Genomic DNA, 27,815 nt, shown 5'->3' with positions numbered 1-27,815 from the left:
GCATTATCTCTCAATAACCTTAAGTTTTAGCTCCAATACTTCACATGATGAAAGCATACTATTACAAGAATCATTCTACGTATCAATAAATGGAAGCGATTTACAATATATAGTTATACAACGGCCACGAGTGCTCTGCCTGATATAAACGCACGAGCCTGAGGGCCGTTAGGCCCGAAGGCAAGTGCGTTTATACAGGCAGAGCACGAGTGCACGTTGTATAACTGTTATGTACCACTCACCTAATAGGTGGGGAGAGTCTCACACAGCTGTAACACTTATAAAGGCCAGGTTTCTAACATCGATTGTGGGTAACCAAGCCAGACGTTGCGATGACGTTCCCCCTGTAGTACTGCAGCCACCTAAGATATTGAAAGCTAATACGCTATGGGTTATATCACTAACCTGCATTCGCTGTTCGACTCTCATCATGTAGTGCTCAGCATGCCAGTGTACCATATAGACTAAGCACCAGACTAATCACCATAGTGATTCTCTCGAGCGAAAAAAAGCAGCTAAATAGACGGTTTAAGTAAACTAAACCTAACTACTAAACGATACTAGTCTAATTCTTACTATTGACACTGGCTAAACTCGAATCTGGTGGCATGACAAAACTGGTTCCCACAATCGAACGTAAAGGTTAGTATTATTTAGAACATATTTGTTTTATTGAGTCATTGTCGAAGTGGACTACAGTTTAATCTGGGCTAAGATGGCACCAGACTAGTAAGGTGTATAAGTACGTTTATATATATATATGTAGACTAGAGTTGTGGCCACCCGCGTTGGCTTTTTCGATCGCCATTGGCTGCTTGTAAACATTATACGTATTGGTGACGTTATGGCCCACAATCGACCTTTACATGTCAGGCTATAAAAGAATTCGAGTGATCTGTGAAGTGTCTTTCCACCTATTAGGTGAGGTGTCGTAGTGGTCTTCGCCACCGGCACTTGTGCTATGCTGCACAAAACCGCAGCCAGTGCAATATGTGCAATATCTGTATATTGCACTGCGGTCGGTGCATTATAACTTATAATGCACTTGTTGTGGTCTACAAAACCGCAACCAGTGCGTTATAAGTTATAATGCACTCGCTGCGGTCTGCAGCAGTGCAATATACAAATTATGGCACTGGCGGTGCCTTTGAACTGCCCACGCAGAGTGGTACATTTCAAAATATACGATGTTTTCAAGCAGATGAGAGCCTTGTTCCACCTTTCGCCCAAGTGAAGAAGCCATAGAATGGATATTTGATATACTGATACATAGAATCTAATCCAAACAGCCAAGCTGTAAAAAAAAGAGTGCGTATGGTGAAAAAAGATGTGAAATCCAAGGTGGCGGCCAAGAAATGGCTGTGATGGTAGGTTAATGGTAAAAATATTAATAATGACAATTCAGGTGAATTTTGTGGACCACACTCTTTTTTTTACAGTTTGGCTGTTTTGGATTAGATTTCACTTCTTTTTGTATTTGTATACCCCAAAGCCGGCCATAGGCTGGCTTTGGGCTTTTTAAACCTATCTTTTTTCTTTACCACAGGAAGAAGAAAAGATGAAGCAAATGTTAAATACTTTTTTTTTAAATATTTCTGATTTTATCAGTAAATGTATAAATTATATGTATAATACATATATTTATTACAGAACTCTACATGGTGGTTTCTTTGTAACTGAACACTCTACAAGGTGAGTCCTTCTAGCTGATCTCTCTACAGGGTGAATTGTTTGTAGCTGAACTATCTACAAGGTAACTTCTAGCTGATCTCTCTACAGGATGATTTGTTTGTAGCTGAACTATCTACAAGGTATAACTTCTTCTAGCTGATCTCTCTACAGGATGAATTGTTTCTAGCTGAACTCTCAACAGGGTGATTTGTTTGCAGCTGAACTCTATACATGGTGGTTTCTTTGTAACTGAACTCTCTACAAGGTGACTTCTTCTAGCTGATCTCTCTACAAGGTGATTTATTTGTAGCTGGACTCTCTACAAGGTAACTTCTTCTAGCTGATCTCTCTACATTTGTAGCTGAACTCGCTACATGATGGTTTCTTTGTAGCTGAACTTTCTACAAGGTAGCTTCTTCTAGCTGATCTCTCTACAGGGTGATTTTTTGTAGCTGAATTCTCTACAGGGTGATTTGTTTGCAGCTGAACTCTCTACATGGTGGTTTCTTTGTAGCTGAACTCTCTACAAGGTGACTTCTTCTAGCTGAACTCTCTACAGGATGATCTTTTCGTAGCTGAACTCTCTACAGGTGATTAGTTTGCAGCTGAACTCTCTACATGGTGGTTTCTTTGTAACTGAACTCTCTACAAAGTGACTTCTTCTAGCTGATCTCTCTACAGGGTGATTTGTTTGTAGCTGAACTCTCCATAAGGTAATTTCTTCTAGCTGATCTCTGTACAGGGTGAATCGATTGTAGCTGAACTCTCTACAAGTTAACTTCTTCTAGCTGATCTCTCTACAGGGTGATTTGTTTGTAGCTGAACTCTCTACAGGTGATTTGTTTGCGGCTAAACTCTCTACATGATGGTTTCTTTGTAGCTGAACTCTCTACAAGGTATAACTTCTTCTAGCTGATGTCTCTACAGGATCACTTGTTTGTAGTTGAACTCTCTACATAATGCATGCATGGTTTCTTTGTAGCTGAACTCTCTACCAGGTAACTTCTTCCAGCTGATGTTTCTACAGGGTCACTAGTTTGTAGCTGAAATCTCTACATGGTGGTTTCTTTGTAACTGAAGTCTCTACAAGGTCTATGTAGTAGATCTTTCTACGACATGATTTGTTTGTAGCTGAACTCTCTACAGGTGATTTGTTTGCAGCTGAACTCTCTACATGATGGTTTCTTTGTAGCTGAACTCTCTACAAGGTAACTTCTTCTAGCTGATCCGCGATTTATTTGTAGCTGATCTCTATACAGGTTACCTGTTTCTAGCTGATCTCTTGAATTCTTTTCAGGGTTACTGCCCTATTAGGATGACTGCTCTATTAGAGTAACTCGATCTCACACTTGCTACACCTTCGTGTTACAACTCTGTGGCTTTAAGTCTGATTCTTCTACACCATTGAAGAGCCTTTCTAAGATGATTACTCCATTCTTACAGCGAATTTCAAAGCATTACCCCAAGCGGTTTTTCTGGTAGGCCTGGCAAGTAGTCATTGTTTTATTAGCTAATCTCAATTACATAATTGTTACACACTGTTGGTTTTTTCGTTGTATCTTCCTAGTTTTCAGCTCGATTTCTTTCAAACCACAAAAGGTTTGAGGTTCAATAGTTAACCTATTCACCCAGCGATTTTCAGCTTCTTCCCATAAGCAGTTTACCCTGTAGGCGTGACAACACATCGGTGTTATTTTTCGTGAATAATCACTAATAACTCATTGCCTGTTTATCGGATTCCAGCCAAAGTTGGTACAGAGATGTGCCTTTATACCGCCCTTCTGTGTGCCAAGTTTCAAGGCAATTGGATATGGCGTTCGCGTTTTATAGCAGTTTTTGTAAGTGTGCGAAAAGAGGAAGAAAAATAAGAAGAAAAGAAACAAAGAAACTAAACCAATTTTTGAAGTCGCATATCTCGGAAATGCTTGACGCAATTTTGCTCAAATTTGGAATGTGGAGTACTGAAGTTGGAGGGCGTTTCCACAGCGAAAGTCGTCTTGTTTCATCAAGGAAGCACAGAGCTACGGAGGTACGAAAACTGTGTTTTCGTTCTTCCTATCAATATACTCACGGGTGTTGCGTGCCAGCTTCTTGGTCCGCACAACACACTACTGTGTGTCTTGATTATTCAGACACTATTGCTTACCATTCATAAGAGATTTCGTGGCTGTTCAACCCCTATCTACAAAGAAAAGACCATGTTTGTAACAGGCTGTAAGGTGAGTCAAAACAAATAATAAGTATTAGTAGTGCTTGTTTTCAAATTGTCAAGGTTGTTAATTTGTTGTCAAGGTGAATTACATTCCACCTGAACTGTGTAACAACAGTTGCTTGTTGTTTTCGCTAACAACTCACCTGTTACATTTGTTAAGTTTATTATGGTATAGCATCTAATTAGCCCCACCTGATTTACCACAAATTGCCACAAATTTAATATGTATTTGCTATGGCGTCTTATGTGCATCATTGCTTTATCGCCACCTTAACCCTTAAACGCGCACGCAAGTTTTGAGAAATGCGTGTTTATCAAAATTGGTTTTATATTGAAAGTGGTGAGAGTTTGCTAAACTGAATTAGCCTAACACCTTATATAAACAGAAAGTTTATTCAATAGGCTATCAGGGGAAGTTTAAATAACCACTGTAACAACAGGCGCTCACTTGTTATGAAGCGATGAAGAACAGCGTCTTGACTTTTCGCGATTTCGTATTCCTTCCGGTGGCAGCCATATTTGTAATTGGCTGAGTCACGTGATCCATATATGGTCTGAGGCATAATTGAATGGCGAATCGATCGGCGTTTATTGCAGAACAATAGAATGAACTGGGAAGGAGATACGAGTCTTTTTCCAAAGGTATGTAAACAGTTTTATGTGTTCATTTCGTAAAAAGTTAGTTCAAGGCGAGTTTTGGCCCTGTGTTTCAGTGTAGGGTAAAACCCTACATATCATTTCATTCGCTATTACATCACGAATTAAATGATGGCAGTTGCGTAGCCATAGGGACAATGGTTCGGAAGTTACAGCGCTTTGTTTACTGCCATGCGTGAGGGCCACTATAATAGCCTTTGCGCGTTTAAGGGTTAAAATTGATATCATTGCAGTCATTTTTGGTTTCCAGAATTTACAACTTTTTCATTTTGAGGGTACTATGTGCACACTTTTTCACAGGTTGGCTGTACAACCAGCTTTGGGGATTGATCTCAATATCACTTTTTTTTCCTACAATTTTGTAAAAACAATTTTTACAACTGTGATTGTATGATCTATTAGAGTAACACAAACCCCAAAGTCAGCTTTGGGGCCTTATAAAGTACAAAAAGAAGTTAAATCCACACAAAAACGGCCAATCTGTGAAACTGTGGTGCAGCCTTAAAAGTCTGGGTGGAAAAGTTGTAAAATCAAAGGTGGCGGCCAAGAAATAGCTGCAATAATGTTAATGCCAATAAGTTTTAATAATGGCTGTGTGCATTATTAAAATTCATTAGTATTAACATCATTGCAGCCATTTCTTGGCCACCACCTTTGATTTTACAACTTTTTCACCAAAGGCCACACTTCTTTTTGTGTGAATAATATTATTTAGAGAACATTTTTTAAAGTGCTTATGCTGCTGTAAAAGATACTGGACATCTGGTAGATGCCTGTAACTTCATGATAGGTTCAAGACCATACCCATTAATTTACGATAGGTTCCAGATTACGCCTATTTAAGGTACTGGTTATAACAATTGAGTGCAGAGAAATAGTGACCATGCTTCGAGCTTAAGATACTCTAATACAGCAGTCACCATAATTGAATAGTCACCTGTATGCTATAACAAGAAAACTGAACAAACTAATATATATTTTAAATTATTAATTTATAAATGAAGTAGGGATCCAAACGATAAAAAGTAGTGAAACAAGAGCGGTATTACAGCATAGCTCAGTGGGAGAATCCCTACCAAGGATGTCAGAGTAATGAGGCCAGAGCCTCACCACTATTTGGCTGAAGTGAAAAAAAACTTGCAAATTTGATGAAGCTAGAACTAAAAGTAGTGAACATACAATACTTAGCATATGTTTTATGGCAACAATTGGCAGAAACAACACTTATCTAACCTGCTTTTCACTCAGAACAACTTCATGTCGACTTCATCCATATTATGTGCATCTAAAAATAACTATTGTTATGTTTAGGTTTAGCTTTGTGTCTACTTTGGAAACATTATAAACTGTACTTACGGTTTATGTATCAAAACTTAAATGGTAAGATTTAGGTGTTAAACAATTACTTTTTGATCACTGACCAGTTTTATCATTGAACACTTGTCAAACCAGCTAGTTGATTAGCTATCACCTTTCACACAGTACTCCAGCCCAAAACTTCCTCCAGATAACATCTCAGAGTATGTAGTTTCTAAATGAAACCCCCTCCTAGACTGAGTCTTACCTCTTTCACTTTTACTCTGACACCCCTGATTCCTACTTTGACATTCAACTAATAATTAATAATTGCTATAACATGCCAATGTCAGGATTTTCTCACAGAGCTATGCTGTAATACCATCATTCATATCTTGTTTCACTACGTTTTATTGCATGGGTCTTTACTTCATTTTTAAATTTAAATTAATAATTTTAATTTAGCATCTTGATCATGTACTTTCCTGCATGTGTCATTTTAACTCAGGTGATTTCTTAACCCATGACTGAATTAGAGATTATGATCTTCAGGTGTAAGCGGCCTCCCTTGTTTCACAACTTTATATTTCTCTGATCTCTAACACTCCTAATTTTCTACTTATTTCTTTACTTTTTTGTAACATTATTACAACTGGTGAACCCACGCATACCGCATTAGAAGAAAGAATGATACCAGGCTTATTGTTTGGTGCCATTCTTAAAACTGTACCCCAACTATCAAGTGCTGAAATAGCAGTAGTCATTATGTTATGTTTTCAGTCAGCTTTACAAACAAAACACTACGAGAAGGACCTCTGCAGTTAATCCAGTCACAATGGAAGACTCGTGATCAGACAATCCCCGTTACAAACACAGGGAGCCATAATCGCCACTTTGCATTGTCAACAAAGATTATTAATTTATGAATATGCAAATACAGTACAAGAGCAAATAAATTATGTAGAATTGGTATGTAAGCTTTTGTTCATATCCATATCCTGAACTAGACCAATAGTTATCTAACTTCAACTTGAAGGAGGCAAAGGTATCGGCTGAAACTACTTCCTGAGGTAAGTTATTCCAGCTATTAATGACACATTGAGTAAAAAAGTTGGAGCAAGCATTCAGTCTGGTGTGAGATTTGAAAAGCTTCATATGGTGGGCTCTGGTGCCTTGGTGCCTCCTCCCCCTCCTCCTCTCCCCTCCCTGGTGTTGATAGTATCAGTTAGAGTAAAGAACTTTGTTGTAGGGCTGCTCCGATTCTAGTATTGGTATTGGAATCGTGCTGTTTTCATGGAGTATCAGAATCGGCCATTATATTATTGTAGATACTGATTCTTATCACGTGCGATAATAAAATAATGTTTGCTTGTACTTACTTATTTTACTAGCACAATGGATGCCTGAAAGCATCAAGTATAGCTAACACTAAAAGCTACCAGCAAAATTACTGATCATGCTGAAACTTACCTGTGAAAACACTTTGCTGAGGAATATACTCTAATAGAACTGTCAATAACTCTAATAGAACAATCCAGGTAGAAGTGACTTGTTTTATTATATTAGAATATTTGTGTTTTTGTAAGCACCATTATGACATTTCTCCAACTAAAGCACAGAAGAATACTGGACTATCCATTAAACTGGTTTGCATTTCAGTGACTTCTTTCTTTGTGAATCTTGATTGGCTACTTCATCGTATTAAACATGAACCATAAAAATTTGTACAAGAATACTTTGAAATTCACAATATGGTGTTACTAATAAATGTGTGCACTATGAAGTAGCTACTTTAAGATACTTGGTATCGGTACATGTACTTGCAGATACTTCCCAGCTGAGTTTTTGGTATTTGAAGTATTGGTAAAAAAAGTGGAATCGGTACAGCCCTGTTTTGTTAGGTCTGTGTCATAACACCCGTTCAAAATCTTAAAGGTCACCACGTTGGTGTCGACGAAACAAAGTGTAAATACCTAAAGACTTTAACCTTGTTCATATAACTGTCCAAAACCCTCAATCTGGACTTTCTCCAGTGTGTTAATAAATGGGACACAAAGGAGGGACACATGTGCAGGTAAGTAAGGGAGTCTCCAATTCTGTTTATTAAGACTAGGTAATCCAAAGGCTGCTGCACAAGTTGTTTGCAGACCTTTAGTGCTGGTCACTGTAAAGCTTTTTATAGAACCAAGTACTAAGAATAACAATATTATACGATCAAGATTATGTCATAAATAAATAAATAATGAATTAATGTTTGAGAAACTACAATCCTAGTGCTGTGTACTAACCAGGATTATGATCTATGTTGATCGAAGACGCAAGTGTATAATAATTACGCCTCTTCATGCTGTTGATTGAAATGGTACAATGATTTTATTTAAAACAACTGAACACGTGACCTGCATTCCAATGCAGGGATGTGTTTGCTCCACAGTTTGCTCATCGATCAGAGAGAGATGACAAATCCCAGAGAGATGACAGGCTAGAAAGCAGAAGTACAATGGGTTAGTGTTAATTAGTTAGGTTGCATGTGTTTTATCACAGCCGATTGTTTACAGGCAATTGTTTAGGTTTCGCCAGCTCATAGAGAGGGCGTTTGCAAGATAATATAAGAAAGCTGGATGTAAGTCTCTTATGAGATATGTACAATCTAATAGAGAAGTCACTTAATGGTATTAGACAATGGTATGCAGTGTTTCCTTTGATGTGTGGAGGTCTATCATTAGTGAAGACACCTCCTACCAAGTGTCCTATTGGTAAGACACCTGGCTCAATAAGACACCTGTTTACAATCACAACAGGTTACAAGACCCCTGTTTACAACCACAACATAACAATTGTAATTTTGTCTGTCAGCATTTTTAAAAAAAATTAAAACAGTTTTAAAAGATTAGTACAAGTTTTTAAACAGTTCAGTAAACACATAAGCAATCATTTTTGAGCACACCAGTTATAGTACACATCAGTTGTAGTAGCGGAAAGTCACTTGAAGTTAAAGTTAATAGTGAAACCGGAGGCTCCCTCAAAGTTCCAAGGCATAGTGGGAAGGTTAACATTAGGGCATACCTTTTCTTTGTTTTCTTTTTGCTCTTCTTTGATGCTTGTCTTTTCTTCTACCTTTGGTGTCTTAACAATAGTTCCATTTAATACAGTTGACATTAACTCTTCAAGTTTATCTGTACGTCTCTTGTATGCACGCACCCCATTGACACTCCTATGACCAGTGCGTTGCATTATGGAAGCTTCGTCCAGTTGTGCTTCATACATTCTGGTAGTAGAGGTAGCTCGCAGAGAGTGGTTTGTGAAGAAGCCAGGTACTCCAGCTTGTTTCAGTAAACGAGGTATTGTTTCTGCCAGCTTATTATGCCCAATGGGCACATGGCTATACCAACAATTTTCTGTTGGATTCTTTGATGGAGTCAAATACAATGCATTATCTGGGTGATCATTGGGACACAGTTCACTGTATCTAAGAAACAAGTGCACTAAACATCGCAATGGATTGTCATGATGAATTACACGTTTAGGGGTAAGTTTTCGGCTCTTTAATTCCCCTTGATTAGTTTTAGAAATATCTTCATTGTACACGATGTATGGTACCATACCTCCCTTGCGGACAACAGTTGTTTGACTTGGGTTGTGTCGAAGACGCCAATGTTCTTCTCCACTCCTAAGTGCAAAGTTCAATCCATTTAAGTATACCAGTGTATCAACAAGGACTTGTGGGCTGTGATCACCCAGTAAGCCACTTTCCCATAGTTTGTCTTCCATCTCAGCAGTAATTAACTCCGCCTTTCTCTTTTCAACGTACTTTACAGTCCTATTTAACTGCTTCAGCTTACCATCCAGCACACCACGAAATTCAGCAAACGCACCATCTTCGAATATATTAACAACTTGATCAGTATTTTTCACACTCCGTTGAAGACCACAGCACAATTGATATAAACTATCAGGGTTGTATTCTTTACCTGACATTGCCCTCGCTCAAGGATAAATCGACATAGCCAATAGTTCATAGCTTCCACCTTCATAAGTGCAAATGTTTTTTCTAGTACGTGTCCACTCCCTGCTTCATCAGAGGACAACTTTTCCACTTGCTGTGTAGCCCAATTAAACCAAGCTCTTTCTGCCCATTCCGTGTTCTGTTGTGTCTTCTTTGGAATAGCTGACATTCTTACCATCCCGATGTCACTGGCACTTTTAGCACAAGAAAACCTTGTAATAGTACAATTACTTTCTGGTTGGCTTCCTGCTTCTGTCATAAGGGTCGGTAGGGTCTTTTGTTCAGACTCAGTGTACTTAGCTAACTGTTTTTCCATTTCCTGTGATGCTTCGAGTAGCAATTGATTGATGGCTTCTTCGCTATCATTATCTGTCCTTGATTTCTCATACAATTGTGATGCTTGTATAAGTAATTCATCCTCCAACTCATCATTCTTGGTGTCATAATCATTGAGGCAATTATAAGGTGGTTTGTCCTCCGGAGTGTCACTAAATAAATTCTACCAAATCCTTCAGGAACTGGCGCACTAAAATCCCCACGATATATCAGAGACGGACTAACCACTGGCACAGCATTCGTTTCCATTGTCTAAAACACCTAGACACTCAAAATACGGTGTCTTCGAGGATTTAAAAACCTCAAAGACACCTATTACGAGTGTCTAACTATTACGTAGAGCACGCACTTTAATCACCCACACAGTTCCATCTTTTGTTAGCTACCTATTGCTTAGGTATGCGTACAGACTAGTACCCGGGATTGGAATCATCTCACGTGACTCTAATCCAAATATGTTTGCTGGATCATTGTTATCCCCTTTGAAAAAGGGGGATAATAAAATACCCTTCTCACAATACGTTTCTGTAGAATGTCAATATGTGAGAGTGTTTAACTTGGCTGTTAGCAAGCCTTCCTCATGGTTAATTAGTGGGCAGGCCTGGTGCAGCATTGAAACCAGGTCACTACTGCTGACCCGGATGACCCACTGACCCGGATGTGACCCGGATTGACCCAGATTAATTAAAGCCGAGGCGTGCGATAAGAGCTATGTTTCGGCTAGTCTCGAGCGAGCGAGCGAGACTACGTTTTGAGTGTTCGATTCGTGTTGAATAAACAGGGGCGGATCCAGACTTTTAAAAAGGGGGGTTCCACTTTGGAATTGCAACTTCAGCCTAGCTGTAGGTTGAAGACCAAAAAAAAAAAGAAGAAAAAAAAAAAGGTCATCACCTACTGACAATAGCTACCCCTCACCATAGATACCCTCAGTTTCATGCTACATACTGCACTTACTAATAAATGGGCGTGGTTGAGCGTATGTAGGTAACGTGATAAGTGGGCGTGGCTCACGAAAGAGCTACACGATAGCGTTTATAAGTTTCCACGTCGTCAAACGAACAATTTTGTTTCTCACGTGATCCAATCCGGGTCAGACCTGGATAATTTGTAAACCGGGTCGGACCGGAGAAAATGTGCCCGGATGACCCAATCCGGTTTGAACGCTGGCCTGGTGGTTTGTGGGTGTGTCTCTTGATGCAACTGGTGGAAGCGTAAGCAACATTATTGGAGAAACGAAACCTATAACACATGGCAACTCAATTATTAATGTTTTAGGAAGTAATCACAAGAGCATGCAGAACTAGCAATTGAACTACTACTGGAAATAATAATTCGGCATGAAAACCGGCTGATTCCAATACCTGATACTTGTCTGTATATCTATGCCTATGAAATTTATACTAGTAGAGCAGCATAGTGCAAAACGTGCACTTTGTGATACAATTCCACAAAAATAGTACTCCTGATAATATTTGTGACTGGATCTGCAAAAACCCGACACAATAGTGCAAGCCTAAATTTACAGTATAAAGCATTGAAAACATATAATGAAACAATGGGTGAATTATTTGCGTATTACTGTAAAAATTTCATAATTTTTTTGAATGCCGAAGGAAGAAACTAACAATAAAAATCTGTATATCATCTTATCCGCCTACTCAAGAGGAGTTGAAAATTCTTTGTTTCGTTGCAGTAGACCCAAGTTATGAGCATATGTTTACATCACGTTGAAGTGATCATATGCAATTGATTTTTCTTCACGAATTTTTCCTTTGTATACAATGAAGAAATGCAATAAAAGTACAAATTTACCCAGTAAATGATTCCCCTATCTATGGCAAACAAGATGCTGAAAATTTCAGCCCAGTACGTCATTATGTTGGTAAGTTACAACCATTTTAGTAAGCGCCTGTAATTTATTTTCCCAATACTTGCTGTATAAATCAATTTTTCTGTTGTTGCTACTTTGTAGGGCTGTAACTCCGAAAGTTATTGGCATATGAGGCTGAAACTTTGCCAGACGGTACACTTAAATAAGTAGATTATAAAAACAGAAATTCGAAAAATGCGCTATTGTGTCGGGTTTTTGCAGATCTGGTTACATATATTGGTAGTGTAAGTCACCGATTATCGACCACCTACGCTATAACTCAGGCATCCAACATTGTAGAGCAGTGAAATTTTCGATGGAGCTGCATCTATTATCTAATCAAAAACAGCCAAGCTGTAAAAAAAGGTGCGGCCCCCAAAAGGCTATGGTGAAAAAAGATGTGAAATCCAAGGTGGCGGCCAAGAAATGGCTGTGATGGTAGGTTAATGGTAAAAATTTTAATAACGCCAATTCAGGTGAATTTTTTAATAACGACAATTCAGGTGAATTTTGCACCAAATTCACCTGAATTGACGTTATTAAAATTTTTACCATTAACCTATCATCACAGCCATTTCTTGGCCACCACCTTGGATTTCACATCTTTTTTCACCATGGCCTTTTGGGGGCCACACCTTTTTTTACAGCCTGGCTGTTTTTGATTAGATATCACTTCTTTTTATATTTGTATACTGCAAAGCCGGCCTATGGCTGGCTTTGGGGCTTTTTTAACCTATGTGTTTTTTTTATTTACCACAGGAAGAAGAAAAGAACTTATAGAAGATTTTTAATACTTCAATTATTTTTGATTTTATTAGTAATTATATACATATATTTATTACATGCCCATTATTCCCCACAGGATATTTTTTAGCAGCTGATCTCACTACTGGGTGACTTAAAATATACAGTAGCTGAACTATATACAGGATGGTTTCTTTGTAGCTGAACTCTCTACATGATGGTTTCTTTGTAGCTGATTTCTCTACAGGGTGATTTGTTTCTAGCTGAACTCTCTACATGATGGTTTCTTTGTAACTGAACTCTCTACAAGGTGACTTCTTTTAGCTGATCCCTCTACAGGGTGATTTGTTTGCAGCTGAACTCTTTAGGTGGTGATTTCTTTGTAGCTGAACCCTCTCCAAGGTGACCTCTTCTAGCTGATCTCTCTACAGTGTGATTTGTTTCTAGCTGAACTCTCTACAGGTGATTTGTTTGCAGCTAAACTCTCTACATGGTGCTTTCTTTGTAGCTGAACTCTCTACATGATGGTTTCTTTGTAGCTGAACTCTCTACAAGGTAACGTTTTCTAGCTGAACTCTATACAGAGTGATTTGTTTGCAGCTGAACTCTCTACATGATGGTTTCTTTGTAGCTGAACTCACTATAAGGTGACCTCTTCTAGCTGAACTCTTTACATTGTGTCTAGTTTCTAGCTGATCTCTCTACAGGGTGATTTGTTTGCAGCTGAAATCTCTACATGGTGCTTTCTTTGTAGCTGAACTCTCTACATGATGGTTTCTTTGTAGCTGAACTCTCTACAAGGTAACGTTTTCTAGCTGAACTCTATACAGAGTGATTTGTTTGCAGCTGAACTCTCCACATGATGGTTTCTTTGTAGCTGAACTCACTATAAGGTGACCTCTTCTAGCTGAACTCTTTACATTGTGTCTAGTTTCTAGCTGATCTCTCTACAGGGTGATTTGTTTGCAGCTGAAATCTCTACAGGGTGATTTGCTTGTAGCTGAACTCCTTACATTGTGTCTAGTTTCTAGCTGATCTCCACAGGGTGATTTGTTTGTAGCTGATTTCTCTACAAGTTGATTTGTGTGTAGCTGGTCTCTCTGCAGGTTGATTTGTTTGTAACTGATCTCTCTACAGGGCAATTTGTTTGTAGCTGAACTCTCTATAAGGGGATTTGATCTCTCTGCAGGTTGATTTGTTTGTAGCTGAACTCTCTAAAGGGTGATTTGCTTGTAGCTGAACTCCTTACATTGTGTCTAGTTTCTAGCTGATCTCTCTACAGGGTGATTTGTTTGTAGCTGATCTCTCTGCAGGTTGATTTGTTTGTAGCTGAAGTCTCTACAGGGTGATTTGTTTCTAGCTAATCTTTCTACAGGGTGATTTTTTGTAGCTGATCTCTCTGCAAGTTGATTTGTTTGTAGTCGATCTCTCTACAGGGTAATCTGTTTGTAGCTGAACTGTCTATAAGGTGATTTGTTTGTAGCTGATCTCTCTGCAGGTTGATTTGTTTTAGCTGAACTCTCTACAAGTTGATTTGTTTTTGTTGATCACTCTAAAGATTGATTTGTTTGTAGCTGAACTCTCTGCAAAGTGTTTTGTTTGTAGCTGATCTCTCTACAGGGTAATTTGTTTGTAGCTGAACTCTCTGCACAGTGACTTGTGTGTAGCTGAATTCTCTAGAGAGTGATTTAATTGTAGGTGAATTCTCTACAGGGTGCATGACTTGTTTATAGCTGAACTCTCTTCAGTGTGACTTGTAATGTTCTGAATCTCTACAATGATATAATTGTAGCTTAACTCTCCACAGGGTGACTTGAACTGTCTATAAGATTAACTGTTTGCAGCTGAAGTCCCTACAGAATAACTTGTAAAATGTAATAGAATTCTATAATGGAGTAAATAAATTAGCTGAATGCTCTATTAGGGTGACTGTTCTATTAGAGTATCTCGATCTCGCATTTGTTACACGGAGTTGGCTTTCGAATCATAACTCAGTGGTTTGTAATCCAATTCTTCTATACTACTGCAAGGACTTTCTATGAAGATTATTCCAGCTATACACCGATTTTCAGCTCATTGCTCTTAGTGGTTTGCCTAGTAGGCGTAAAAACTAATATACGTTTTTATTACTTAAAATCGATCACGTAATTGTGACACAGGTTGGGTTTTGTGTCATATCTCCGTGGTCTTAATCTCGATTCTTTTCAAACCACCAAAAGGCACTCCTACGATGATTACTCCATCACATAGCAATTTTCAACTCATTCCATGCAGCGGTTTACCCTGTAGGCGTGACAACAAATCGATCTTGTTTTACGCGAATAATCGGTCATAACTCCTGAACCATTCACCGGATTTGCACCAAATTTGATGCTAGGATTTGCCTTTGGACTCCCTTTCTGTGTGCCAAATTTCAAGGTGATCGGAGCACACGTTTGTGTTTTATAGCAATTTTGCAAGTGTGCGAAAAGACGAAGAAGAAAAAAAAACGAAGAAAAAAAAACGAAACTTTGGCCGTTCATATCTCGGAAATGGCTTGAGTTATTTCCTTCAAATTTGGAATGTAGACTCCCCTAGCTGGCAGGCAACTCTGCAGCAAATTTGGTTTCAATCGGATAAGCTATCACCGAGATACAAAAGTGTGAATGACGTTTTCTTTCTTCCTGTAAATATACTCACGGTGTGGCGCGCCGTCTTCTTGGGCCGCACGACACACTACCGTGTGTCTTGATCTCCCAACACACTACAAAAATCTACCCCACAATCAAAAGTATATGAGAATAGTGGCGATTATAGCGAACAGCATGCGTCTATCAATTATCAACCGTCTCTACCTATTATCAACTTACATGTAAATTTTAATTACCAATTATCGACCAATTCCAAGAAATGGAGCATAACTCGCTATGTATTTGCACAAATAATAAAACTATGCTAACAACTTAACCACTAACATGACAAGGGTCTACACCTAAAAATGAACATTCTGTTCAAGAGATATGTACACATTTACTTAGATAATGTTTACGTGCATTCACATAGTACTTCATTCATGTACGTACATGTAGGCCGTAATCAACTTGTAAACACTAGCTAGTTGTTCACACTAGTTCTCATTTGTGCACACAGTCCACCCATTCCCTTATCAATTTTCCAATGCGATAGATGAGACACCTTGGAAGTAACAGTCCGGATCATTGGATATCTGCCTGTTTAGCAATGTAGTCACTGTCAATATCATCATCTTAACACCATTTTCTGAGTCAAGTATAGCTCAGGCACCACTGGTGTTATTTTGCAGATCTCTGTAGCTTCCTTTCTTTTTGCTTTACTTCCCTCCTTTTTACTTTGCCTTCTGTCTCTCACACCTCTCTTAATTCTTTCTCTTTGCTTCTTGTTCTTCTTCTCTTCTTTTTCACCTTCTAAAATTACCACTAAAACATATAAAATATTTATGATGTATCTATGCAGAATGATTACAACAACAAACAAATCACAGTATTGGGACCTTGTACAGAAATTTAGCCGTTAGCTAGCTAGACATTCAGACAAAATGCACTCCTATACTTCTTACAAGATCATTTATTACGGGTACTGATGAAAGCCGGAATGGAACGGAACGGAATGGAATCAATCGGGGGCGCGCGCCAAGTTAAAAATCGTTCAAAACAGATTGTGCACTATTTCCATCTGTCACACAACAACTAGAATTATGCTAGAATTAGTTTGTTTCTGTTCATAGGCATGCTAGTAATCGTTCGCTCGAAAGTTCTATTAAATGCCCACCACGTGGCAAGGTGTGTGTAAATAAAATCCATCCAGTTTAGTTTAATCTTGATGTAGAAGTACTTCCTTATCATTCCAAAAGGTATTTTCATGTTGTAGCGATATTCAAGCCTTTTTGTACAAGTGTCACTGGTTTTCTGAAGCATCTATAATTCTACCATTATTGGCAGCGATTTACGAGAGTTAGCAAACTGCAGTATGTTATATTAACAGTGCTTACAAAAATAGGTTAACAGCTTAGCTAAATGATTGCTGTTTAACTTAGACGATTGTACAATGCATTCTTGCAGTGGGCATTAAATAAAACCGTCGAGCAAATGTTTTCTACCATGTCTATAGCAGAAGCGAACTAATTCTAGCACAATTTTAGTTATTGTGTGAAAGTTGGAAACAGTGCACAATCTGTTTAAAACGATTTTTGAACTTGGCGCACGCCCCCTATTGGTTCCATTCCGTTCCGTTCCATTCCGGCTTTCATCAGTACCCATTTATTACCCCCCTTTTTTGATTTTTTCTTAATTGCCATAGATTGTTATATTTCTATAACTACCTGTTTTCTCAATCCCAATTTTACCACTGAATTTGTTTATCTCGAGATTTATCTTCCCCAGGGCTAGTTTTATCATGAATGAGAGCCATTCAGATTTTGTCTGTGTTTCAGCCTTCCAGAATTACGTATTTAGTACTGTAGATGGAACACCAAGTAGTTCTGCTTCATTCACCCCGTCTCATTTAACCCTTAATTATCGAATGGCTAATATATTGCCATAACGAGTGCCCTTTATAAACGGAGCCATAACTCCTTTTTCCTAGGGGCTACGAAGCTGAAATTGCTACCGAACTGCTCAGAAGGACCGGGCGTTTTTAATGAAGTTTACCGTTCGGCGATAGGAAGAAGCATGGGAAAGTTATGGCACTTGGCAATATAAAATAGCGTATACAAAACAATAATACCTGTTTAAAACTCCATGTTCGCCTTCTCCCTGCTACTAGGAGGCTTTAGTTGGAATTACTCCTTTCCCCACGTGATAAGGATTCTAAAAATAAATAGTGTGATGTCATGGCGTTGATTAGTAAGATGGCGGCGCCCATCTTTCAATGCCATGGCGATACGGAGAAGATACGCTTTCTTCGCTTCATAGCGCGTGAGTTGTGTGTGTGATCTGTAAGTATTCTAGCTGTGTTGGTAGAAGAGAGAGATGGCTATCAAACGGTATATAGCTTGATGGGTTAATTAATGGGTGGGGTCCACTCGTATCGCCCACAGTTCACACAAGCCATAAAAGTTTTCACACTTGCGGTTTTGTAAAAAAAACTTCGGTAATAAAGGGTTAACAAAACCACGTATGATTGCGAAGCTCATCACCATTCAGTACTATACCAGGCGATAAGATGAATTCATCAGCTTGTTATGCCAGTTCAATGCCACTACGCTTGGTGCCTTTCCATATTTGATTTCTTATCTTTATGACATCATAAGAGTACTGAATAGTCCAAAGGGAGAACAGGTTCAACAGTCTCTTATCTTGCATGTTCGTAAAATCACATAATTATTTGGATACTACTGGTCGATAATTGGTATAGTCTAGTGGTCGATAATAGGTGGTGGTCGATAATTGATGACTTACGCTACCACTGCAAATTTTGGATAATGACTGAAGTTTAGGGATTAAATGTCCACTAGTATATCTGCCGGTATAGGAAACGTACCCTGTCTCACCACTTTTTAGCTATTCCCTAGTTTCACAACTTTTTTTCTTTGATCCCTAATCCAACTAAAAAAATTCCCTTCTACTTGTTCTATAAAGTTTTCTGTCATTGGTAATTTACACCCCAAAGGCAAATTTTATGAATAATAAAAGTAGTCATAACTTTGCTATGGAGCAAGTTACTCACTTCAAACAAAATTGTTTCCTAGAAGAAAACATGGTTTAACAGTGCAAAATAATTCCTCAGGATAAATACCAAAATGATGTATTTTTAATGCAAAAAAACTGTAAAGGTTGTCAAAGGAAAAAACTGCAGTGGCACTATATCAAAAAATTTGTCATTGGGAGTACTATTTGTGTGGAAAGTTTCATAATTATACCACTAAGTGCACGTTTTGCACTATGCCGCTTTACTAGTATAAATCCTTGAACTATAGGCGTAGATATACAGGCAAGTACCCGGGATTGGAATCATCTGGTTTTTCGCTCCTGATCACTGTTTCTGGAGTAGCAATATCTTTAAATTTATCGCACAGAAGACTAGTTCTACTCTTGTGACTATACTTCCTAAAACATTAATAATTGAGTTGCCGTGCATTATAGGTTTCGTTTCTCCAATAATGTTGCTTTTGCTTCCACCAGTCGCATCAAGAGACACACCCACAAATCACCAGGCCCGCCCACTAATTAACCACAAGGAAGGCCTGCTAACAACCAAGTTAAGCACTCTCACATATTGACATTCTACAGAAACGTATTGTGAGAAGTGCATTTTACTATCCCGCCTTTTTCGAAGGGGATAACAATGATCCGGCAAACATATTTGTATTGGAGTCACGTGAGATGATTCCAATCCCGGGTACTAGTCTGTACGTATATCTAAGCAATAGGTAGCTAACAAAAGATGGAACTGTCTGGGTGATTAAAGTGCGTGCTCTACTACCATTAAGTGACTTCTCTATTAGATTGTACATATCTCATAAGAGACTTACATCCAACTTTCTTACATTATCTTGCAAGCATCCTCTCTATGAGCTGGCGAAACCTGAACAATCACCTGTAAACAATCAGCCGTGATAAAACACATGCAACCTGACTAATTAACTCTAACCCATTGTACATCTGCTTTCCAGCCTGTCATCTCTCTCTGATCAATGACTCCTGTGCTTTTCATAGTGCATGGTATTTCTATGATGGCTTTTAATAGCAGCATTTGGCAGGAATTGTTCATTTTAAGGATAAACCCTACGATGCAGTATTACTGTAGTGTTTAATAGTCCAGCTCTAGTTACCAACTTACAAATTATTTTTGTGCTGTACTATGCAGATTATGTTATAATTCTCCTGCACCAGTGTCATAAGTTATAGTTAGACACCACATGCCAGCATCTTCTAGGCATAAATATTGAGTAGGAGTTGCAACATATAGAAACTGATGTGTACCAAATGTTTCTATTGCATTATTTAACACCTCCTACGAAGCATTTATACCTTGAAGTCACATGATATTGGTGTCTAACTGATTTAGAAAATGGTCAGCGAGCAATAAATAGGACAGCCAGCAATGAAAAGGACACTGTAACTATCATTTCTAGTGAAGAGTATACGAAAGGCCACATGCAAAACACCACTTGAAACTTTAACCTCCTCTCAAGCCTCAGCCGCTGAGATGACACTTTTGTGGTAATACACACTATATATCAACAAGTATTGCATAAGAGTAACGTGTTAAAAATTAGCGACAATACCTTGCATGTCTTGGACAGTATATACAAAGTTGTATCAGTGTACGGATGCTTGATTAGACGAGTATCCTCAACTACCACCTAAGGTAAGTCAAAAGTGACTACCACAAGTGATACTCAACAAGATTGGCTTCACCATGCCTCGTGTTAAAGAAGTGAAAGTGGAGTCGTATAGCTAGCAACATTACTGTAATGGCGCTAGCTTGTTGTGTCACAGCAATGCAGCCCATTTTCTAGGAAAGTAAGACACCAATATCTACCTTGGCATTCCAGTTACCTGTAACTCTAGATCACCAGTATAGGTGGTGAAGAACATGCACTAAGTACTTAGTTGTGCTATTGTTTTGTTGATAAATATCAGCAGTTAACAATAAATTATTGTGTGCATAGTGATCACTAATTAACTAGCATGGTTAACCACCAAGTCTCTTAGTAAGATACTTGTGTTGGAGTCTCTTCATCAATGAGAAACTTTTGTTTTAATTGAACATCAAAGCATTGCTAACATACCATTTTCTAAAACAAACAAAATATATAAAGTGTAAATAATTTATGTAGACATTTACAGTGTGCAAATGTTATTATGATATAATGATGTCACAATACTGCAGTGTGTTGATGTACAGTATATACTATGGGGTACTAAATATGCACCTTTTTCATCCCAATTGTTTTAGGATTCAGTTATCAACAGCCTCCTCCACTACCAGCTAATCACATAAACCGTCCACGACTACTAGAGGATGTTGTTCATAAACTATCACAAACTGTCCTTGAACCTGACACTTGTAGAACTAGTTTGACAATAACTGGAGCTGGTGGATTTGGCAAAACCAATACTGTGATAGCTTTGTGCCACCATCCTTCCATAAAAGAGAAATTTGCCGATGGGTTTGTTTTTATTGAACTTGGACCACAAGCTCAAGATCCCAGTATCAAGCTGAAAGGACTGTACAATTTATTGACTGATAACCAGTGTGATGTTAATGTTGCGGAACCCAAGATTGTGCAGTTTACAAGTGCCTATTGCCGTAATCTTCTTGTTATTATTGATGATGTATGGCATGCTGAGGATGCTGAGCCTATAGTAAGAGCGTTTCGAAATTGTAAAATTGTCCTTACTACCAGAATGAATGACCTCACTGACTACATTCCTACTCAGCAGACAGTTAGTGTAGGTCCAATGGAGCAAAGTGAAGCAATTTCTTTATTGACTCATGGAGTAATTGATTGTAGCCGATTGTCACAAGAAGACATGAGTTCCCTTGATGAACTAGTTGAAGAGGTTCACCTGTGGCCACTGCTTTTGTCTCTTGTCAGAGGACAGCTTTCTCACAACCTTAAACTTCATCACTCTTCTTATCATAGTGCAGTGCAAAGTGTAAAGGCTAAGCTACACGACAGAGGTCTCACTGCTTTTGACAAAAACAATCTGGAAGATGTCAAGCGAAGTCGCAAGTATGCTGTACGAGTCTGCATTGATGTTACATTAGAATTGCTAACCAAATCATTGTCAGATAAGATAAAATCATTGATACTTTATACTGGCATTGGTACTTCACTGTTAAAAACTGTATTGGACAGTCTGTGGAATATTTCTAAAGAAGAAGCAAAGGATGCCATCGATCTGCTATGGTCATATGGTCTGGTACAATTTATAACCGCAGCAATTCCTCCCCATCACAATCCTCAGCATTGCGTGGAGGTTCATGCTGTCATTAGTCAATACATGATCGATAATCTTGACAGTGAAGAAGTCAATATCCTTTCTCCATATGTTGGACTAGGAACTGCCAAATCAGTTACTGTAGCAGTTCAAATCTTGTTTCAACAGTTATATGGTATAGAAAATGTATACACACTCAGTGCTGAAGAATTCCTGAAATACAAACTAAGTGAATTAGAGAACTGTTTATTACCTCTTGACCTGAAAATGATCAACATGTTCACAATCACTGACCCTCATCTTGCTATTCTAACATTGCGACGGATAAATGATGCCCTGATGACTTCACCTGTTGGAGAAGCTTTGTTTCCAATGTTAGTTGAAGAAATTGGATCGTTAATCAGTGAAAGCCAGAAGGTGCTAAAAGATGCTCATAAAATGAGCAGGAAGTTGAATCAAGCATTTCTGAAAAATGTGTATGAAAATAGCTACGACAGCTTACTCAAGTCTTTAGAGGAATATGTGGAAAGTTATCCCATCTGTCAAGTAGCAGTCAAAGCAATTGCAATGGTGAACAGGATTATCCCATATGTTAGTGGTGACCTACTGAATTACTTTACAGCAAAGTGTGAACAGTTGAAGATAATGAGCCACGTAATCAGCATCAAAATAGTACCAAAGATCAAGGTCTGCATGAGTCAACATGAAAGAATTAAAACATCACTGTTGACAGGGCAATCTGCCATTGAGTCAATGTATCGTTCCATTCTATCTGGCAAGTTTAATGAAGAGGAAGAACTAGCTGAAGTCAATAGCTTGATTAAACTTCAAGAGATCGCTCCTAACTTTGCTCAACAGCAAGTAATGTAACAGTTCATGTAGTAGCACTGTAACTGCTCACAAACATAACTTTTGTAATATTAAGCAAGTTGACTTCTTTTTGTAATGTTTAGGTGCATGCATTCTATAGTGTGACAGTATGTCCAACAGATCTAACATACTAACTAGGCTGGTGGATAATTTGGAGTGGCTGTTGTGGCAATATTTAAGCGTCACAATACAGTATAGTAATTAGCTAGCTGCTAATCCTCTTTGAAATCCAGTTCACAAAATTTATTAATAGTATCAAGTGTATCTTAATAGAGCCATACAGTGTAATATAATATGTAAACTGCAGCAAATGTGTTTAATGCATGGATAATATAGCACTGTGTAATGTGTAACTATGTAAAGTACCAGTAATTACAGTACCAGGGTAGATAGTAGCTACATACATGTCAGTTTACTGTTTGCAAAATACATAAATTCTGCAGAAATTTGTTCTACTGTATCATGTATATAGAACAGTTAAGCCTGTACTGTGATATCCACAAAACTACACTACTGGCAAATGCTTTTCTTCAACTTTAGTAAGTGTGTACACCTCAAGATTACTAACAGGATATTAAAAACTGTTTCAACATACTTTTTGAAACAACGTCAAATCCATCAATCTAAAAATGCCACTTGCCTAGCTAGGTGTTCCAATTGGTGAACACCTTGATTGGGTAAACCATATCCAACACAAATTCTGCCAATGCTTTCCCATGGCAAAACATCATCGATCAAGGAAATGTGATATTTAACAATGGTATACTCCACTTTAGAATATGTGTCAATTGTATGGTCTCCACACACCAACAGTAATATACACAAGTTCGAGATGGTCCAGTATAGAGCTGCCAAGTTTATTATATAGAAACAATGTTAACTATTTACCCTGGACCAGTGTAACCAAGATACTGTACAACCTTGACCTACCACTCTTGAAGAGCAGCGCAAAAATTTGAAACTGGTTATGATGTACAAAATTATTCATAATCAAGTCCAAGTTGAAAGTGGAAGTTACCTAATTAATTCAAACAGCAAGCTGTACACAGAGTCTGATGCTTGCCTCTACTTATTACCCCTCCACAATTAATGTACGGAATGGTTTATCCAACAGTGCTGTCAAATCACTCAACATTGACTTGTTTAAGCAATGTACGTATTAATTTTAGATAAATAATTAAAATGTAATTGTAATATGATCGTTGTTTTGCTATATACTCTGTATGGAGCTAGGTTTCTGTATAATAATAAAAAAGTACAAAATTAATACAGATATATATTATTACAGAATAGTCTAATTAGAAATTTCCAAAAAAATGGTTTTACCATTATAGTTATATATATATATACTATTTTTTTTTCACAATGCATGCATGTTTTGGATTTTTACTATGACAAAACAATAATGTATGATTACTTCACGCATGGAAAAATATTAATAATGAAAAATTGTATAGCTAATTTTCAATAGATCCTTATATGGAAATTTTATTTCTACTTTGTCATAAAAATGCATGGTAAATATATATGACCCTAAGGGTCATATATATTTACCATGAGTAGGATATCTCATTGTTATCAAGCCAAGGTGTTGATAACTAGATATCCTACGAGTGCAGGTGGGGTTTAACTAGCTTCTATCCCACACTTTGAAGCAGTCAATTGCAAGTTCATAAACAATGTGTTAATAAGCATGTCAGCTTAATTGTTTGCTGAATGTGTAGTTTTTGTAATGGTATGGCTTCAATTTGCTTTGATTGCACTTCTTTTAACTTAATGTACAATTTTGAATGCACTGGGATTTAACTACCATATACTCCCAGTTTTTTACTTTGATATATGGCTTCATCAGTGGGATAGAAGTACCGTATAGAGGGAAAATTTGACGCCGGTTTAAATTTGACGAATGCAAAAATTCGCCAAATTTTTCCTCAGTCAAAATTTGTAAAGTCCTGCACGTGATATTTTAAGAAAGCCGAGTGGTGATGTCGATATGGAGGTATTTTAAGCGTGTCTCTTCTGAACCGGTGAAACGCGATGAGGGACTAACTGAACCAACAGGTCCGTTGAGCAAGTCTGTGCCAGTGAAGGCTATTGAACTCGCTAACGCTGAAGTTAAGAAAGTACAGGTGCGTGACAGCGGAGCTAGGCTCGGTGAGTGGAGGTAAGAGGACCGTATCAAATCCTGACACCTGCCCAGAGATATGAAATTGGCAAGAGGGCAGTGGAACACAACACAACGGTTTCCTTACGTTACTATGCCCAAAAGTATCCTAAGCTAAAATTAACAGAACTTGAGGTTTAAGAACTTGTACAAAGAGTTATCAGGCAATCCGGACCAGCAATGGGCTTCCAATAAATCTGATGATGCTAATGTTGACACTGATGAAGATGCTAAACTAAAGGTTAAACCAGAGCCAGTGAAGGAATTGCCACGGAAGAAACAGGGCCGACCATTTCTTCTTCCAGATGAATTGGATCATCAAGTCCAGGTGTATTTAAAGGATCTTCGTAAACAAGGTTTGCCGATTAATTCAGCTGTAGTAATAGCAGCTGCTGAAGGGATCCTATGAATAAGAATGCTACTTTGGTATCAAAGAATGGTGAGGGTGGTATCAAAGGTAAACTAACGGATGATTGGGCTAAGTTGTTGCTAAAAAAGAATGGGCTATGTTAAGCGGAAAGCCTGTAGTAAGGCCAAAGTAGATGTTGAAGGATACGAGCAGTTAAAGGATGAATTTCTCCTAGAAATCAAGGTGATTGTTAACATGGATGAAACACCACCAAAATTAATCATAAACTTTGATCAAACTGCACTGAACTATGTTCCAGTATCTCATTGGACAATGGATCAAGAAGGGGCCAAAAGAGTTGAAGTAGTAGCCGAAGATGACAAGAGACAGATTACTGCAGTTTTTGCTGGTTCATGTTCTGGCCACTTTTTACCACCACAGTTAATTTATGAGGGCAAGACCAGTCGATGCCTACCCAACTATGAGTTTCCTTCATCATGGCATATTACGAAGACGGAGAAACATTGGTCAAATGAACATTCTATGAGGGATTATTTTGAAAAAAATCATTTTTCCATATATTGATGGAAAGAGGAGTGAATTGAAACTCAGCAATGAACAGCCAGCTTTACTGATCTTTGATAACTCCAAGGCACAGTGCACGCCTCCCTTACTACGCCTTCTTGATAGACACAATGCCAATGTTGTACTGATACCACCAAACTGTACAGACAGACTGCAGCCACTAGATCTAAGCGTTAATAAAGCTGCTAAAGACTTTTTACGTAGAACGTTTAGAGAATGGAATGCAAAGCAAGTGTGTGTACAACTGGATGGAGCACAGAACAAACCAGTCGATCTTCGGCTAAGTATCCTCAAGCCACTAGGTGCTGAGTGGATTGCATCATTGTACAAGTACATACTGGACAATCCATCCATTGTCAAGAATGGGTTCAAAGCTGCTGGCATTCTTGAAGCTACCACTATATGTGATGATGATGATTGATATTATTATAGCTATTAAACAGACATTTGCATTTATAAATTCATTACATGTGATTCATGAAATACAATTAATTTAATTAGCTAGATTTTTATATAACTACTTACAAGGGAACAAAGACATATGTTTGTGGTCAAAATAGTCAATTAAACGTGCCCTCATAGATTCTTGCTTAAACTGCAACTTGCTGGGGTTTTTACCATGTGCAATGGCAGTGGCATTTGCAATAGCAAACAAACTACAATCAGTTGTGCCCTTCTGCTTTTGGATGCGAGAAACAGTAACAATTAGTTTAATAGATTTGCTCCACTGGAATAAATTGTAAACAACAGCCTCTGTTTCCATGTCACAATATGAGAACAATGAGTCATATATCTTTACTTGGTTAAGTGCACAACCCACGGTGCTGGCAACTATCCAATGGTGACGGGAATAACAATGAATTATTTGTATTTTATTCCTTGTCTTGTTTTAGCTGCTTACTCTGTAACAATGTTGACTGGAGACCATTTAGCTTGTTATACTGTTCCTTTAGCAATTGTTGTGCTAAATTGATTTCATTGTCAGACAATTCATTGCCCATTATTATCCCTTCTGAATCAAACACCTTAGATCTTTTCTTCAGAGGAGAATGTACATCTTTATCCTTTGAGAAATGAGTAAGATCAACAACAGTTCTCTGTTCTTCAGTACTTTGTAAAACAGAGCTGCATGGAACTAAATCTTTACTTGCCAACGATTTGATCTCAGGTTTCATGACTTCTAGGATGCTCACTTCACGTGTATCTATAGACAAAATCTTAAACGACTTTCTTGTCTTTTTGTATTCTTGAGAGTCGGCTATGCTGAACGTCAACTCACACGGAAGCTGAAGTCCTCCTTGCTCCAGATCAGACGAGTACTCTCGACTTCCAGTTATTCTACAAACAATATGCCCAATCTATCAACAGTTTTTAAAACCTACTGGATCAACACTTCTCCTCACAAATGTTTACTATCGATCATGACTGGTAGCTAATTTAAATTATGTTTGATTTTATTTTGCTAGCTATAGAATAGGATCATATACAGGCATTGCCTATGTATCCTAAATCACTAATACTAATATTTCCTCCTCTCCTTATAAATATAGAGCAAACAGAAGATATTGTCCGAGGTACGTGCCCAACCACGTGCATATTTCCATCGATCAGCTTCATGCATCATCGCCACTGCTTGTGGATCATGTCCGTTGCCTACCTCTCGTTCACAAGAAACTTCTCCCACAAATGGATTGGGCCAAATAGATTGGTAGATGTGGTAAATACCATTTTTATATCGTGACGTTCGAGCGCTCACGTTGTTACTCCTTTTCGTGCCCTTGACGTGTTGTAACTCAATTACTGTAGGAAGGGCACGCGAAACCCGGATAATTCGTCAAATTTTATTCCGCCAAAGATCATCAGGAAAGCAATTCGTCAAATTTTCTCTCCGTTAAAATTTCCCTCTATACGGTAACCATATTTTAATTAACCATCTAGCTACTAAGTGTATACAGTTGACAGGGAATAGGGGAACCTTGATATCAGTAGTTCCTTAAAATACTTTTCTTGTATGTATGATGTTTGTTATACAAAGGAATGCATTCCAGTGCATAGGCGGCTGAGGGGGGGGGGGGGGGGGTGGCTTAGTCAGAATGATATCATGCTGAAATTATCCTTCTTGGAGTGGGGCTGAAAACATTGATACACT

At 38.2% G+C, this 27,815-nt stretch overlaps 1 protein-coding gene across 4 annotated transcripts in view; it reads left to right on the top strand.

Moving 5' to 3' along the window:
* Positions 1-22,946, top strand: part of LOC136263808 (uncharacterized) — a 72,184-nt gene extending 49,238 nt beyond the window's left edge. For all 4 annotated transcript variants that reach the window (XM_066058433.1, XM_066058434.1, XM_066058431.1 and 1 more), the window contains one exon: positions 20,710-22,946. In XM_066058433.1, coding sequence (XP_065914505.1) covers positions 20,710-22,568 — 1,859 coding nt within the window. In that variant the 3' untranslated portion in view covers positions 22,569-22,946. The remainder of the gene's footprint in view (positions 1-20,709) is intronic.
* The last annotated feature ends 4,869 nt before the right edge of the window (positions 22,947-27,815 follow it).

The sequence above is a fragment of the Dysidea avara genome, chromosome 8, assembly GCF_963678975.1.
Source record: "Dysidea avara chromosome 8, odDysAvar1.4, whole genome shotgun sequence".
Classification (NCBI taxonomy): domain Eukaryota; kingdom Metazoa; phylum Porifera; class Demospongiae; order Dictyoceratida; family Dysideidae; genus Dysidea; species Dysidea avara.
Note: the sequence above shows the minus strand (reverse complement) of the source record. Positions and strands in the feature narration are given on the sequence as shown.